The following is an 18,550-nucleotide window of genomic DNA, read 5'->3' on the forward strand; positions in this document are numbered from 1 at the left end:
AGACCACACTCTCTGAATATTAACACAATTAAGTTAGACATTAATAACAGAAAGGTAACTATAAAAACAGCATATTGTTAGAAATTTAAATTATTTTCCTAAACAACTTATGGGTCAAATAATAAATAATAATGGAAAGTATAAAATATTAGAACTAAAATGACAAAATACTGCTTATCAAAACTTGAAGAATACAGCTAAAGAGGTATTTAGAAGAAAATGTATAGCTTTATATACTTAAAGAATTAAAAAGTCTCAAAAAGAATGAGTTGAGCATCCAACGTCAGAAATTCAAGAAATAACAGCATAATAAACCCATAGAAAGTAGGAAGAGGGCTTCCCTGGTGGCGCAGAGGTTGAGAATCTGTCTGCCAATGCAGGGGACACGGGTTCGAGCCCTGGTCTGGGAAGATCCCACATGCCACGGAGCAGCTGGGCCCGTGAGCCACAACTACTGAGCCTGCGTGTCTGGAGCCTGTGCCCCGCAACGGGAGGGGCCGCGATAGTGAAAGGCCCGAGCACCGCGATGAAGAGCGGTCCCCGCACTGCGATGAGGAGTGGCCCTCGCTTGCCGCAACTAGAGAAAGCCCTCGCACGAACCGAAGACCCAACACAGTCAAAAATAAATAAAATAAATAAATAAATAAAGTAGCTATAAGAGCACCCAAGCCCTTACATTAAAAAACAAACAAACAAACAAAAAAACCCCAAAAAAAAAAAAAAAAAAAAGAAAGTAGGAAGAAATAAGAAGGAGCAGATATTAATGAAAATTTTAAAAACAACAGAGAGGATCAAGTAGACCAAAAATTGGTGTTTCTGAAGGCTGATAAACCTGTGGCAAGACTATTCAAGGTGGGTGGCGGGGAGGAAAGGAAGGCACCATTTGACAATTCTAGGAATGAAAAAGGGGCCATATCTATAGCTACTACAGAGAATAAATAGTATTATGAACAACTTGAGTTTATACCAATAAATTTTAAAACCTAAATGAAATGGATAGACTCCTGGGGCTGGAGGTGGGAGTGAGGAAACTTGACTCAAGAAAAAATAGAAAATGTGAATAATTCCACAGCTTTAAATAGATTGAATCAGAGATTTAAAACCTCCTCCACAAAGTACCAAACCCAGATGGCTTTAAAGATGAGTTCTTACAAACACTCAAAGAACCAATAATTCAATCTTCCAAAAAATCTATTCCAGAATATAAAAGAAGGAACACTACCCAATCCACTTTTGAACATAGATGTAAAATTGCTAAAACAGTAATTAGTAAATAGGATCCAGTGATGTATAAAAAGGGTAATATATTACACTAACTTGTACTTAATCCAAGGAATGGAACATTGGTTTAATATTACAAATATTACTTATTTTTTGTATAGTCATCATAGTAAGAGATCAAAGAAGAAAAAACAATTATCTCAGTATGATGCAAAAAAATCACTCTTGAAAACTCAACATTCATAAATTGAAAATCAGGTAGAAGGACATGTCATTAATTTGAAAAAGGCCATCTACAAACAAACAAATAAGCAAAACCCTAAAACAATCATCAAACTTAATGGTTAATAGTTGAAAACAATCACTCTGAGATTAGGAGCAAGAAAAAATTGGCTTCTATTTAACATTGTACTTCAGGTCCACCAGTGGAGTAAAGAAAAGGAAAAAAAAGGAATAAAGATTGGGATGCAAGAAACAAAACTGTCATCATCTGTAGATTACATGACTCTACATAGAAAATAAAAAGATAATTAACAGATGAATTTCAAAAATTAATATAAGAAAGCTTGCCAGAATAAAAAATATTCAAGTCAACTGCATTTCAAAACACCAGAAACAATCAAGAAATTTTTTAAAAAGAAATTTAGTCTTTAAAAAACAATAAAAAATACAAAGAAGCCAAGAATAAACCCAACAAAAGATATACAAGATCCCTATGAAGATACTATAAAACTCTATTGAAAGACATCAAGAAGTCCGGCATAGAGAGACATACTATATACCTGGATTTGAAGTCTCAATTTCGTAACATGTTTATCACCCTCAAATGATCTAAAGATTGAGTACAGTAACATAAAATCTCAATATGGTACTTTATTTGACAATCTGATTCTAAAGTTTATACAAATGAACAAGCGCTATGGAAAACAATTTAGCAGTTCTAAAAGTTGAATGTAGAGTAACCATTTGACCCAGGAATTCCACTCCTAGGTACCCAAAAGAATAAAAAATAGGGGCTCGGATACTTATATGCCAATATTCATATCAGGACTATTCACAATACACAAAAGGTGGCAACAACCCAAGTGTCCCAACAACAGATGAACGGATAAACAAAATGTGGTATATGCATACAGTGTAATCGTATTCACCATAAAAAGGAAGGAAGTTCTGATACATACTGCAACACAGCGAACCTTGAAAATATTATGCTAAATAAAATAAGCCAGACTCAAAAAGACAAATATTGTATGATTCCATTTATATGAAATATCTAGGAAAATGCAAATACATAAAGACAGAATGATTAGAAGTTAGCAGGGACTGGGGTAAGGAAGGAGGGAGAGTTTCTGTTTGGAGTAATGAGTTTTGGAACTAGATAGTGGTAACACTGCACAACATTGTGAATGTAATTAATGCCACTGAACTGTACACTAACCTGGTTAAAATGGCAAATTAAATGTTTTATATATTTTACTATTATTGAAAAATAGTAAAGAAAATTCATACAAAAGAACAAAAGCCCCTAAATAACCAAAATATTCCTGAAGAACAAGAACAAGATAGGGTGGGGATGGGGCTTTTACCAGCCAACATTTAGACTTCTAGTAAAGCTGTTATAATTTAGATACTGAGGTTCTGTCACAAGAATAAATAACCAGACAAACTGCACAGAATAAAGAACTTAGAAACAGACCACACATACATGGAAACTTGATGTGTAACAAACTGAGTTTGCATGTTAGTAGGGAAAGAGGGGACTATTTAATATATGACATAAGAACAACTGGTTATCCACACTGAAAATATAATGAAATTGGATCCCTACCTTAAACCAACCAAATAAAAAATTCAGATTAAAAAAAAAAGATTTAAACATGGAAGGCAAAACCAAAAATCATTTAGAAGACAATATAGGAGACTTTATGATCTCCACACTGGGAAATATTTCTAAAGATGCAGAAAGCACAAAGCATTAAGGAAAAGACAGAAATTACATTAAAATTAAAAACTTCTGTTGAACAAAGGATAATCATCAAGAAATTGCAAAGATAAGCTACAAACTGAGAAGACATATTCAACTCATATAACTATATAATTAAAGTATTCCTATAAATCAGTAAAAGACAACTCAATAGACAAATGAGCAAAAGACAGGAACCAGCATTTTTACAGAAGAGAAAACACAAATAGTTCATAAGGCTATGAAAATACACTCCACTATAATCATGGAAAGTAAACAAAAACCACAATGAAATATCATGTCACGCTCACTGGATTGGCAAAAACTTTAAGGCCAGATGGCATCAAATGTTGTCAAGGATGTGGAGCAAGGAGGGGGCTGGTGGTAGTGTAGATTGATACAAATATTTTGGCAACACTCACATTCCCAAGTAAATTTGGAGATGTGTGCACCAGGCAACCCAGCATTCCATTCCTTGGTATATGCCCTAGGGAGTGTGCATGTCCTGCTGTGTGTATAATAGGAGACATGTTACCAAGAATGCTCACTGTAGCATTGCTTACAATCCAAAAAAACCCTGAAGCATTCAAATATTCATCAATAGTGGAATAGATAAGAAAATTGCTGTAAATTCACACAATAGAATATTATACAGGACACACATCAAATGAATGCATCCAGGGATGATTTTCAAAATATTTAATAACTGGACAGCACAGAAACTGACCAAACAGAATAAACACCAAGTAAACACAGGTACAGCCATGCAAGTGCACACCAGCTGAATACAAGTAATGTGTGAATCTAAAAAACATAATGTTAACTAAAGGAATTAAGTCATGAAAGAAAACACATGCTCTGATTCAAAAACCAAATAATATATTGTTTAGAGACAGATGCATGTGTGATAAAACTATAAAGAAAATAGTGATTAATAAGAAATCAAGTTTACTGAGCTCTGACCACCACAGCAACAGTCAGCTCTACTCACCACCAGAGCCTCCCATCAAGCCTCTTAGATAGCCTCAATCACCAGAGGGCAGACAGCAGAAGCAAAAAGAACTAAAATCCTGCAGCCTGTGGAACAAAAACCACATTCACAGAAAGACAGACAAGACGAAAAGGCAGAGGGCTATATACCAGATGAAAGAACAAGATAAAACCCCAGAAAAACAACTAAATGAAGTGGAGATAGGCAACCTTCCAGAAAAAGAATTCACAATAATGATAGTGAAGATGATCCAGGACCTCGGAATAAGAATGGAGGCAAAGATCGAGAAGATGAAAGAAATGTTTAACAAAGACCTAGAAGAATTAAAGAACAAACAAACAGAGATGAACAATACAATAACTGAAATGAAAACTACACTAGAAGGAATCAATAGCAGAATAACTGAGGCAGAAGAACGGATAAGTGACCTGGAAGACAGAATGGTGGAATTCAATGCTGCAGAACAGACTAAAGAAAAAAGAATGAAAAGAAATGAAGACAGCCTAAGAAACCTCTGTGACAACATTAAACGCAACAACATTCGCATTATAGGGGTCCCAGAAGGAGAAGAGAGAGAGAAAGGACCCGAGAAAATATTTGAAGAGATTATAGTCGAAAACTTCCCTAACATGGGAAAGGAAATAGCCACCCAACTCCAGGAAGCACAGAGAGTCCCATACAGGATAAACCCAAGGAGAAACACGCCGAGACACATAGTAATCAAAGTGGCAAAAATTAAAGACAAAGAAAAATTATTGAAAGCAGCAAGGGAAAAACGACAAATAACATACAAGGGAACTCCCATAAGGTTAACAGCTGATTTCTCAGCAGAAACTCTGCAAGCCAGAAGGGAGTGGCATGATATACTTAAAGTGATGAAAGGGAAGAACCTACAACCAAGATTACTCTACCCGGCAAGGATCTCATTTAGATTTGATGGACAAATCAAAAGCTTTACAGACAAGCAAAAGCTAAGAGAATTCAGAACCACCAAACCAGCTCTACAACGAATGCTAAAGGAACTTCTCTAAGTGGGAAACACAAGAGAAGAAAAGGTCCTACAAAAACAAACCCAAAACAATTAAGAAAATTGTCATAGGAACATACATATCGATAATTACCTTAAACGTGAATGGATTAAATGCTCCAACCAAAAGACACAGGCTTGCTGAATGGATACAAAAACAAGACCCATATATATGCTGTCTAGAAGAGACCCACTTCAGACCTAGGGACACATACAGACTGAAAGTGGGGGGATGGAAAAAGATATTCCATGCAAATGGAAATCAAAAGAAAGCTGGAGTAGCTATACTCATATCAGATAAAATAGACTTTAAAATAAAGAATGTTACAAGAGACAAGGAAGGACACTACATAATGATCCAGGGATCAATCCAAGAAGAAGATATAACAATTATAAATATATATATTCACCCAACATAGGAGCACCTCAATACATAAGGCAACTGCTAACAGCTGTAAAAGAGGAAATCGACAGTAACACAATAATAGTGGGGGACTTTAACACCTCACTTACACCAGTGGACAGATCATCCAAAATGAAAATAAATAAGGAAACAGAAGCTTTAAATGACACAATAGACCAGATAGATTTAATTGATATTTATAGGACATTCCATCCAAAAACAGCAGATTACACTTTCTTCTCAAGTGCACACAGAACATTCTCCAGGATAGATCACATCTTGGGTCACAAATCAAGCCTCAGTAAATTTAAGAAAATTGAAATCATATCAAGCATCTTTTCTGACCACAACGCTATGAGATTAGAAATCAATTACAGGGAAAAAAACGTAAAAAACACAAACACATGGAGGCTAAACAATACGTTATTAAATAACCAAGAGATCACTGAAGAAATCAAAGAGGAAATCAAAAAATACCTAGAGACAAATGACAATGAAAACACGATGATCCAAAACCTATGGGATGCAGCAAAAGCAGTTCTAAGAGGGAAGTTTATAGCTATACAAGCTTACCTAAAGAAACAAGAAAAATCTCAAGTAAACAATCTAACCTTACACTTAAAGGAACTAGAGAAAGAAGAACAAACAAAACCCAAAGTTAGCAGAAGGAAAGAAATTATAATGATCAGAGCAGAAATAAATGAAATAGAAACAAAGAAAACAATAGCAAAGATCAATAAAACTAAAATCCGCTTCTTTGAGAAGATAAACAAAATTGATAAGCCATTAGCCAGACTCATCAAGAAAAAGAGGCAGAGGACTCAAATCAATAAAATTAGAAATGAAAAAGGAGAAGTTACAACAGACACTGCAGAAATACAAAGCATCCTAAGAGACTACTACAAGCAACTCTATGCCAATAAAATGGACAACCTGGAAGAAATGGACAAATTCTTAGAAAGGTATAACCTTCCAAGACTGAACCAGGAAGAAACAGAAAATATGAACAGACCAATCACAAGTAATGAAATTGAAACTGTGATTAAAAATCTTCCAACAAAGAAAAGTCCAGGACCAGATGGCTTCACAGGTGAATTCTATCAAACATTTAGAGAAGAGCTAACACCCATCCTTCTCAAACTCTTCCAAAAAATTGCAGAGGAAGGAACACTCCCAAACTCATTCTATGAGGCCACCATCACCCTGATACCAAAACCAGACAAAGATACTACAAAAAAAGAAAATTACAGACCAATATCACTGATGAATATAGATGCAAAAATCCTCAACAAAATACTAGCAAACAGAATCCAACAACACATTAAAAGGATCGTACACCACGATCACGTGGGATTTATCCCAGAGATGCAAGGATTCTTCAATATACACAAATCAATCAATGTGATACACCATAATAACAAATTGAAGAATAAAAACCATATGATCATCTCAATAGATGCAGAAAAAGCTTTTGACAAAATTCAACACCCATATATGATAAAAACTCTCCAGAAAGTGGGCATAGAGGGAACCTACCTCAACATAATAAAGGCCATATACGACAAACCCACAGCAAACATCATTCTCAATGGTAAAAAACTGAAAGCATTTCCTCTAAGATCAGGAACGAGACAAGGATGTCCACTCTCACCACTATTATTCAACATAGTTTTGGAAGTCCTAGCCACAGCAATCAGAGAAGAAAAAGAAATAAAAGGAATACAAATTGGAAAAGAAGACGTAAAACTGTCACTGTTTACAGATGACACGATACTATACATAGAGAATCCTAAAAATGCCACCAGAAAACTACTAGAGCTAATCAATGAATTTGGTAAAGTTGCAGGATACAAAATTAATGCACAGAAATCTCTTGCATTCCTATACACTAATGATGAAAAATCTGAAAGAGAAATTATGGAAACACTCCCATTTACCATTGCAACAAAAAGAATAAAATACCTAGGAATAAACCTACCTAGGGAGACAAAAGACCTGTATGCAGAAAACTATAAGACACTGAGGAAAGAAATTAAAGATGATACCAACAGATGGAGAGATATACCATGTTCTTGGATTGGAAGAATCAGTATTGTGAAAATGACTATACTACCCAAAGCAATCTACAGATTCAATGCAACCCCTATCAAATTACCAATAGCATTTTTTACAGAACTAGAACAAATCATCTTAAAATTTGTATGGAGACACAAAAGACCCTGAATAGCCAAAGCAGTCTTGAGGGAAAAAAATGGAGCTGGAGGAATCAGACTCCCTGACTTCAGACTATACTACAAAGCTACAGTAATCAAGACAATATAGTACTGGCACAAAAGCAGAAACATAGATCAATGGTACAAGATAGAAAGCCCAGAGATAAACCTACGCACCTATGGTCAACTAATCTATGACAAAGGAGGCAAAGATATACAATGGAGAAAAGACAGTCTCTTCAATAAGTGGTGCTGGGAAAACTGGACTGCTACATACATGTAAAAGAATGAAATTAGAATACTCCCTAACACCATACACAAAAATAAACTCAAAATGGATTCAAGACCTAAATGTAAGACTGGATACTATAAAACTCATAGAGGAAAACATAGGAAGAACACTCTTTGACATAAATCACAGCAAGATCTTTTTTGATCCACCTCCTAGAGTAATGGAGATAAAAACAAAAATAAACAAATGGGACCTAATGAAACTTCAAAGCTTTTGCACAGCAAAGGAAACCATAAACAAGACGAAAACACAACCGTGAGAATGGGAGACAATATTTGCAAATGAATCAACGGACAAAGGATTAATCTCCAAAATATATAAACAGCTCATTCAGCTCAATATTAAAGAAACAAACAACCCAATCGAAAACTGGGCAGAAGACCTAAATAGACATTTCTCCAAAGAAGACATACAGATGGCCAAGAAGCACATGAACAGATGCTCAACATCACTAATTATTAGAGAAATGCAAATCAAAACTACAATGAGGTATCACCTCACACCAGTTAGAATGGGCATCATCAGAAAATCTACAAACAACAAATGCTGGAGAGGGTGTAGAGAAAAGGGAACCCTCTTGCACTGTTGGTGGGAATGTAAATTGATACAGTCACTATGGAGAACAATATGGAGGTTCCTTAAAAAACTAAAAATAGAATTACCATATGACCCAGCAATCCCACTCCTGGGCATATACCCAGAGAAAGCCATAATTCAAAAAGACACATGCACCCCAATGTTCATTGCAGCACTATTTACAATAGCCAGGTCATGGAAGCAACCTAAATGCCCATTGACAGACGAATGGATAAAGAAGTTGTGGTACATATATACAGTGTAATATTACTGAGCCCTAAAAAGGAACGAAATTGAGTCATTTGTTGAGACGTGGATGGATCTAGAGACTGTCATACAGAGTGAAGTAAGTCAGAAAGAGAAAAACAGATATCGTATATTAACTCATGTATGTGGAACCTAGAAAAATGGTACAGATTAACCGGTTTGCAGGGCAGAAGTTGAGACACAGATGTAGAGAACAAACGTATGGACACCAAGGGGGGAAAACTGCTGTGGGGTAGGGATGGTGATGTGCTGAATTGGGCGATTGGTATTGACATGTATACAGTGATGTGTATAAAATTGATGACTGATTAAAAAAAATAATAATAATAAAAAACGAAATCAAGATAGTGGTACCCTGTGAGGGTGGGAGGAAAAATATAATCAGTGAAGGATAAACAGGAAGCTTCTAAGGTACTGATTCTAGCTGATTTTTGAATCTGGAAGTTAAACACGACAGTTATTTTACATACTCTTTTGTACATACATTTCAAATTTTAAAATTAAAGAATAAAACTTTAAGAAATGAATATTAGGTAACTCACGGAATCATCAAGGAAGCTGGAGAACCAGCCTCTGATCTATGTGGAGAGGAGCAAGGCCTGAAACCCTTCCAGAGAACCAGTCTGATGCGCCAACTGCCCCAGTCACTGGTGAGCATCAAACTGCAGCTTGTAGCACTGCCTTTTATGCCAGGGACCTTATCTTCCTACAACTTCTACTGCTCGCTAAGAATCCTCTTTAGGTCTTGATTTTTACAGGTTTATTCCTGAGCCCAAATCTAGCACACATACATCTAACAAACAGCATCTAAGTTACTTGCTCACAACCTAGCTGCAAGGGAAGCTGAAAAATACCGGGCACTCAGGTTCTTTTATATTGGGCACCTACCATGAGCCATGCCCAATTCTGGACACTGGAGACACAATAGGGAACAAAATCCCCATCTTTATAGAATATACATTCTATGAAGGTAGGTAGGAGGTTCTCAGACAACTAAAATAAATACTCCAACAAGACTCACTTAGTGGGGGATACTACAAGAGGAAGGGGATTCAAATGCTGGGCATCTGAAAAGAATAAATGTCTTCCACATAATATGGATGGTCTGTGTCACCATCTATGAATATATAAAGTGAACTATTAAGTTAAAGAAATACACACTTAAGGCTTTTAATATACATTGCTAAATTTCTCTTCAGAAAAGGTTACCAGGGCTTCCCTGGTGGCGCAGTGGTTGAGAATCTGTCTGCCAATGCAGGGGACACGGGTTCGAGCCCCGGTCTGGGAAGATCCCACATGCCGCGGAGCAACTGGGCCCGTGAGCCACAATTACTGAGCCTGCGTGTCTGGAGCCTGTGCTCCGCAACAAGAGAGGCCGCGATAGTGAGAGGCCTGCGCACCGCGATGAAGAGTGGCCCCCGCTTGCCGCAACTAGAGAAAGCCCTCGCACAGAAACGAAGACCCAACATAGCCATAAATAAATAAAAATAAATAAATTAAAAAACCTGTGGGTTGGTTGTTCTTTAAAAAAAAAAAAGCTTACCAGTGCATGAGTAATTCATTTCCCCATGCTCTTCTCAAAAATTCTTTTTAATATTTGTAAATTGGAAAAGAAAAAATTCATTATTTTCAGCTGGGTTTCTTTGATTCATATTCTATTTTTATTTCTTCTTTTGTAAACTGCTGTGCATATCCATTGCTCATTTTTCAAGGGAAATATTCATCTTTAATTTTACAGGACCTTTGTCTATCATAAATGTTGCAAATACCTTCCCCAGTTTGTCATTTGCCTTCTTATTTTTTGATGTTTAAAAAGCACAGATTTTAATTTTTTAAAACTTTGAACTTGACTGCTCTAAGATGATTAAGCAATTTTCACTTACATTAAAAAAATTTTTGGTCTACCAATCTTTTTCCCTTATAGTTTTTTCCCAATTCAGTTTTTCTTTTCCCAACTCAAGATTTTACAAGAGTCACATATTTTCTTTGGTATCATATAGCTTAACTTCTCTACATTTGTCAATCCTAAAACTCCACTATCATTTTCCTCCAGCTGTCCCAGGACCATTTATTGAATACGCAATTGTTTTTCCAGAATTGAAATGCTACCTTTTATATACAAAATACTCTTATATGCTTGGCTGTTTATGTTATTTCTTCTCCATTCCATCATGCTTTCTCAACGTGCATCAGGACCACTGATTTAAAAGTATCATAATATGTTTTAATATCTGGTAGTATAAACCTTCATTCTTTTCAGACATTTTCTAAATTGATTCTTCTTCCCTTTAAGTCCTATTCAAAACAGAAATATATAGTTAAACATATTCAGCTGCTAGCTTCTATAAGGAAAAGTTTAGGGCAAAATGTATTAATATCAATTGTGTTAGGGAAATAAAACTGTTCATATGATTAAACAGTAAGAAGAAAGCATATCATCTGTAAGGATGCTAAAACACTGTGCTTCTCCAAAATTTGGAAAAAACTACTCACAACTTTTAAATGCTCCTAGTTGCAATACTAAAGTTTGTATGAATTTCAGTAATGTCGAAAGGATATGGAAGAACTAGGAGCAAGAGAATATTCTGGCCCCAATTATAATTTACTACTTACTTTTTTCAGCTTTGCTGCTCTTACCTTTAGAGGTAGGGCTGTTTTCAGATACAATGCCCTTTAGAAAATGCTCAACGATAGAGTAATAAGTAATTTAGACAGATATATGTTGGCCATTCAAGTTTTAGGACATACATTTGTCAATTTTAACACACATTGTGTTAATGAGGAGGAAAATTGTGCTTGGAACATACAATCTGGGATCATCTGACCATTATTCTTAACTGCTGACTACTGGATTACCTCCAGATTCCAGGGCCTTTTAGCTGTTCAGAAGGATCTGAATAAAACAATTGTGGGAAGGATTCTATTTTTTCTCAAGATATGCCATGTCTTCTTTTCTGCCTCCTACTCTCCCTTTCCTTCCGCTTATGCCTTAGACATATTTTAAGCGCTGACAACCCCTGGAATTTAAAAAGTAGTAGACTTGATCTAAATCTGTGTGGTACTTTCCAGGGTGGTTCATAGAGCATTTACTCATTGGATCAATCAGTAGTAGGAAGTATTTGTATTCACTGACTGCCACCTGAAGACCTGAAATCTTATCAATTACACAATTTTCAAGATTAAAATGAGATATAAAAAATTCAGACATTTCAGTTATGGGCCCAACAGAAATCTATACTGTCACAGATATAAGATATTACAGATTACTATTTTAAGTGAGTTTTTTTTTCATTTAACTTTTACAATATTAAGAATCAATATAGCAGATGAAGTTTGACACCTGTACATCTTCAAGTGGCAGAGCTCAAAAACAACTAAAATATTTCTTCTGCAAAAACCATCATTATATCTAGACTACTTTTTCATCAAGAACAAATGGTAGAAATATTAGACCTTAAGAGAGCATAGTCACCTAATTTATGTTTATCATAGAAAAAACAGCCTTTGGAAATCCAATATACCTATGTTGGAATCTGCTGCCCTTGAGGTCAAACGGTCATTCAAATTATTTACTCTTACTGATTCATCTTCCTTATTTTTAAAATGGGGACATTACTTACCTTACAAGATATGGTAAGGATTATACAAGATTAAGGATATGAGATTTCCTAGCACATGCCACGTATAGTAGGCACTCAAATGTGAGTTCTGATTTTCTCATCCTGATACTGAATCAAATTAAAAATAAACACACAAACAAAACAACAACAAAAACCAACTTGGATCTGAGAATCATTTAACATATACAGTATGTTCTTTATTTCAGTGAGTGGTTCAGTCATGTTACATCTGTCACATAATAGCATCGAGTCAGTCAGAAAAATGTAGGTTCTACATCCAGTAGAACTCCAGATGGCTCGCTTTTTTTTTTTTTTAATCTGTACACTAAATGGGTTGTTTTCCATCTTTAGAATCCTTGACTCTATTATCCTACGATTATAGAGACAAAACAAATACACATATTCAAACCTCCACGGTAGTAAGAATTTTAAAGCATAATACTCTTAAGTATATTGTTGCTAGTACAAGTCTGTTTTGAGGCTCAAAAAAATTTCGTAATTATCCCTTGGTAAAGGAATGCCTCTAAAAATTACTTAGAAACACTTAAATGCTTCAGTGATTTCGATATTTCGGATCGCGCCGCGGGAATAAGGAAATATTTACAAAATAATATAGCACGGCATCCTCGGTGGGCTTTTTTGAGTCTGCGCAAGCAGTTAAAAATGATCATTAATCGCGCAGTAACCGACTGAGTGCTGGGTAAGCCGGGTTATCGGCCAGCTGCGAGGACCGGGGGAACTGGAGAGTGGGAAGAGCCCCGGACTGGGGTTTGAAGGCTAGATTCCTAGTGGAAGCAACGGCGGCGCGGCGTCAAGCCCTGGCGCAGCGGGAGAGCGGCCGACGGCGGAGGGCCGGGCGGGGCGCGGGGGGCGCCGGGCGCGCCGGCCTGGGCCGCGGACCTGCCCCCGCGTCGGGGCCGGGTGTGGGCGGGTGCTCGGCGGCCACTCTGGCCGAGAAGCCGGGCAGGCTCCCGGCGCGAGTCCGCCCCGTCCCGCCTCTTCCCCTTACCACGTAGCCCCCCCACACGTAGAGGAAGTTTCCGTCCACCACTGCGCAGTGGCCGCTGCGCTCCTCGGCCACGCAGAACAGCTGCGAGTCCGCCATCCGCGCCGCCGCTGGGCCCAGCCGCTCGGCGCGCTGCAGCCCCCTACCCACGGAGCGGCCTTTCCTCCCGCCCGGCTCCTCCACGCACGAACGGAACGCGTCGAGGGTCGAGATTGGTGGGAAGGCGGCACCAGTGCGGCTGCGCCGTGCCGAAGCCCGCCCGGGAAGCCGAGCCTGGGGCGGCGTCGCCAGTTAGGGATGCTTGAGGTCTGAGTGGGCAGGGAGGTGCCTTGGCTTCCCCGCAACACTGCCACCCGCTGATTTCGTGTCCCTTGCGATTGTGTTATGTGGGCGGAACAACCTGTGTACCTTATCCAGTGGCTCAGTGGACTTCTGGTCCATGGGCTTGATGCTGCTGTGACTTAAATCAATATGTTAATACATTAATGCTTTGTGAGGGTTTGCCTTTTCCATTCAACCTCTAGCAGAGATAGTTATCCAGAGAGAGAGAGAGAGAGAGGACTTTAAATATATATGTAAAGATACATGTATATATATGTATATATATACATTTTTTTTTCAGTTAAGAATTTTCTAAAACGTATGCCAGCAAACTACGGCCCTGCAGGCCAAATCTTTCCGCTGCCTGCTTTTGTAGCACCCACAAGCTAAGAACAGTTCTACGTTTTTGAATGGTTGAAAAAAATTCAAAGAAGAATGATATTACTCATGAAAATGATAGAAATCCATATTTCAGCATCTGTACATAAAGTTTTATTGCCACACAACCACCCTAATTCGTTTAAGTATTGTCTATGGCAGCTGATGTAAGCCACAGAGTTGAGTAGACAGAGCTGAGTAGCTGCAACAAAGACCAGAAAGCTCCCACTGCCGAAAATATTTACCGTCTGGCCCTTTCAAGAAAAAGCTGGTTAACCCTTGCTATGAAATGATGTACTGAAGTAAAACTAGGGCCAGGAGGGAAGAAAATAATTATACCAGCGTCTATAAATGCACTTGTCCAGAGTTACCCTTGGAAGAGAACGTGGCCGCCCACCACTCAGAACAAGTTAATTTATTCATTTATTCGGTATATATTTATTAAGTGCCTGCTTGCTGTAGATAGTTGGTATTGAGGCCCTGTTAAACCCAAACGCTGAAGGAATCAAGTATAATTGATTCCTCAGAGCCTTGTAGTAGTAGATACTAAAGAAATACTAAATATGTAGATAATGAATATCTGTTGACTGAATGAATAAACAAAATGAATTTTTTTTTTAAACAAAATGAATTTTAAGATGAATAAGACGTAGTTCTACCACAGGGACTTCAAAGTCCAGTTAGAGGGAAAGAGATGTAAAGAAATGCATGCAGTGTGGGATGAAAAGTGGCATAGTAGAAACGTGGACAAAATACAGCAGAAAAGAGGAAAGGAAATACACGATCTATTGGGCACAGGAGGCGCACAAAGGGAGACACAAGTTTTTCTTTTTTCTTTTTGTCTCAGCAACACCTAGAGTTTTTGTTTGTTTGTTTTTTAATTTTATTTTTATTTTTGGCTGTGTTGGATCTTCGTTTCTGTGCGAGGGCTTTCTCTAGTTGCGGCGAGTGGGGGCCACTCTTCATCGCGGTGCGCAGGCCTCTCACTATCGCGGCCTCTCTTGTTGCGGAGCACAGGCTCCAGACGCGCAGGCTCAGTAGTTGTGGCTCACGGGCCTAGTTGCTCTGCGGCATGTGGGATCTTCCCAGACCAGGGCTTGAACCCGTGTGCCCTGCGTTGGCAGGCAGATTCTCAACCACTGCGCCATTAGGGAAGCCCTCCAAGTTTTTCTTACAAGTTGTATAAATAGTTCCCTATGAGTGTAGAATGCTTGCAGGGAGCAGCCAAGGATAAAGCTGGAATAGTCAATCTTGCAGCCTTGTCATGCTAAAGAGTCTGAGCTTTAACTGTAAGGCCAAAGGGTCTTAAGCAGGGGAGTAAATAATGTAACTTGATTATTAGAACTTTTACTTTGGATTGGCGGTGGGGTGTGGAGGCGATCAGGACTGAAGGCAGAAAAGCAGATGGCCCCCAGGACAGCTCTGGTGTAAAGTAGGTGCTCATAAATGGTAGTAGCAGTAGTAGTAACCCCTCTTGAGCACTGGCCTTGACCTCCATTTCCAGGGGTAAGGTGGGGTCCGTCTCCAGATGGCACCCTGTGTCCCTAGCAATGACACGTTAGCTCTGGGGGTGCTGAGACCAGCTCTCGTTGTTGTTATTAACGTATGGAACCTGGTGGTCCTTTGTCCCAGAAACTCCCTTTCCACCTGCAGTGGAATGCCAAAGCCCTCTCCAAGATTTCTGTGAATTCTTAGGGCTATAATCTCATAGTCACCTCTGGCTTTAAGCTCCTACTGCTACTGGAGCAATTCCATTTACAGGTTTATGGATCCTCTCCCCACGGAGCATGCTATTGCACATCACCCCAGACCTGAAACATAGAAGCACATTGTATTTTCTTTCAAAACCCACTCTTAAAGGTCATTTGTACTTCTACTAAATTTTACTGAAGTAAAAGGTAAAAGTAAAAAGATGACAGAGAAGGGGTTTATATCACAGAAAGAAAATAATTTCAAATAGAACATGATTACCCTCGTTCCTAAAACCACATCAGCCACGTCACCATTCTGGCCTTGTCAGAGACAAACCAGTTCGGACACTAGTTAAAGAGGCAAGGATAGATTTTGTTCAGTAACAAACTATTGTGATGGGGAAGAGGATGCACTGTGAACTGAACTGAACTTTGTGGAAACTGAAGGCAGGAGACTTTAAAGCTTTCAGCGTACCGAGGGAAGGCACTGAGGGGTGCTGAAGAGGGTTGATCCCTGTGGCTAGGCCATCTGGGCTTGTTAATTGGAGCATATCCAGAGAACAAACAAACTTCTTCTGTCTTTATGACTAGAGGCAGGATGCAAGTTAAAGCAAGGTACCCAGTAAAATTAGGCCTTTATCTTCCCATAGGGATGGGGAGCAAGAGTAAGAATTATCTCCCGGGCTTCCCTGGTGGCACAGTGGTTGAGAGTCTGCCAGCCAATGCAGGGCACACGGGTTCGGGCCCTGGTCTGGGACGATCCCACATGCCGCGGAGCAACTAGGCCCGTGAGCCACAACTACTGAGCCTGCGCGTCTGGAACCTGTGCTCCGCAACAAGAGAAGCCGCGATAGTGAGAGGCCCGCGCACCGCAATGAAGAGTGGCCCCCGCTTGCCACAACTAGAGAAAGCCCTCGCACAGAAACGAAGACCCAACACAGCCAAAAATAAAAATATAAAAAAATAAATTAAAAAAAAAAAGAAAGAATTATCTCCCTATATGTTTGCATTTCAAAGAACTCTCAGATGCTTGGAGAAACAGTTTTGTTTGGTAGATTTACACCTCAAAGGCAGAGAAAGGATTTATAATTGCAAGCTTTCTAAAGTAACTGCTATAAGGGGGGGTGGGAGGGAGGGTTCAGGGGCCTATCTGCCAATCACCAGGTTTGGGGCTGGAACAAACAGTAAATTCTCTTGGCAGCCTTGAGCTTTTTCAGGCAGGCACTCTAAGCGGCACTGGAGTCATTCTAGGGGTGTGGCCTTGAGCAGTTAGAAACTATGCTAGTGCTTGTTCAAGTCTCTTAGTATGGCAGGGGCGCGGGGTCTGGACGAAATCATTTGTGCCAAGAGTCTGCAGTTTTCACAAGTTAAGGTTGAGGCTTAGTTGAGTATAGGGCTCAGAGGAGCTTGACTAGAGTTTGGTCAAGAAGAGAGTCTTGATCACCTTTCTGCTGGCCTTCTCTCCTTAGGCCCTAGCCTCAGGACATTCTGCTGACTCCTCTCTACATTCTCCCCTCCAAGACTGTCCCCCAGGAGTAGCATTCCTTTTAACATATGCAAAAATCAGCTCAAAATGCATTAAAGACTTAAACATAAGACCTGAAGCCCTAAAACTCCTAGAAGAAAACAGGAGGAAAGCTCCTTGACATTGGTCTTGGCAGTGATTTTTTTTGGAGATGACACCAAAAGCATAGGCAACAGAAGCAAAAATAAGCACATGGGACTACCTCAAACTAAAAAGCTTCTGCACAGCAAAGGAAATAATCAACAAAATGAAAAGGCAACCTACAGAATGGTAGAAAATATTTCCCAATAATATACCCAGTGAAGGTTAATATCTTAAATATATAAGGAATTCATAAAACTCAGTAGAGAAAAAAAAAAGATTAAAAAATGAGCAAAGCACCTGAACAGACATTTTCCCTAAAAAGACATACAAATGGCCAACAGGTACATGATGTATAATACCAACATGTACATCACTAATCATCAGGGAAATGAAAATCAAAACCACAATGAGATATTGTGTCACACCTAGTAGGATGGCTGTTGCCAAAAAGTCAAATATAATAAGTGCTGGCAAGGATGTGGAGAAAAGGGAACCCTGTACACTGTTGGTGGGAATGTAAACTGGTGCAGCCACTATGGAAAACAATATAGATGTTCTTTAAAAAAATAAAAATAGAACTACCATATAATCTAGCAATCCCATTTCTGGGTATATATCCAAAGGAAAAAAATCACTCTCTCCAAGAGATATCTGTACTCCCATGTTCATCGAAGCATTATTCACAATAGTTAATACATGGAAACAAACTAAGTGTTTGTCAGTGGATGGATAGATAAAGAAAATGTGGTATACATATACAATGGAATATTATTCAGCCTTAAAAAAGAAGGAATTCCTGACACTTGTGTCAACATGAATGAACCTGGAGGACATTATGCTAATTGAAATAAGCCAGATACAGAAAGGCACATGTTGCATGATCTCACTTATTTTATTTATTTATTTATTGGACATGCTGCATGGCATGTGGGATCTTAGTTCCCCGACCAGGGATTGAACCCACACCCACTG

General features: G+C 38.6%; 1 protein-coding gene across 2 annotated transcripts in view; it reads right to left on the bottom strand.

Annotated features, from left to right (window-relative positions):
• The window catches only part of KLHDC1 (kelch domain containing 1), a 52,507-nt gene extending 38,644 nt beyond the window's left edge, over positions 1-13,863 (bottom strand). For both annotated transcript variants that reach the window (XM_082385784.1, XM_082385783.1), the window contains exon 1: positions 13,583-13,863. In XM_082385784.1, the coding sequence (XP_082241910.1) occupies positions 13,583-13,678 (96 nt within the window). In that variant the 5' untranslated portion in view covers positions 13,679-13,863. The remainder of the gene's footprint in view (positions 1-13,582) is intronic.
• Between the last annotated feature and the right edge of the window lie 4,687 nt (positions 13,864-18,550).

This window comes from Balaenoptera borealis (genome assembly GCF_965194805.1).
Source record: "Balaenoptera borealis genome assembly, chromosome: 3".
In the NCBI taxonomy this organism is placed as follows: Eukaryota; Metazoa; Chordata; class Mammalia; order Artiodactyla; family Balaenopteridae; genus Balaenoptera; species Balaenoptera borealis.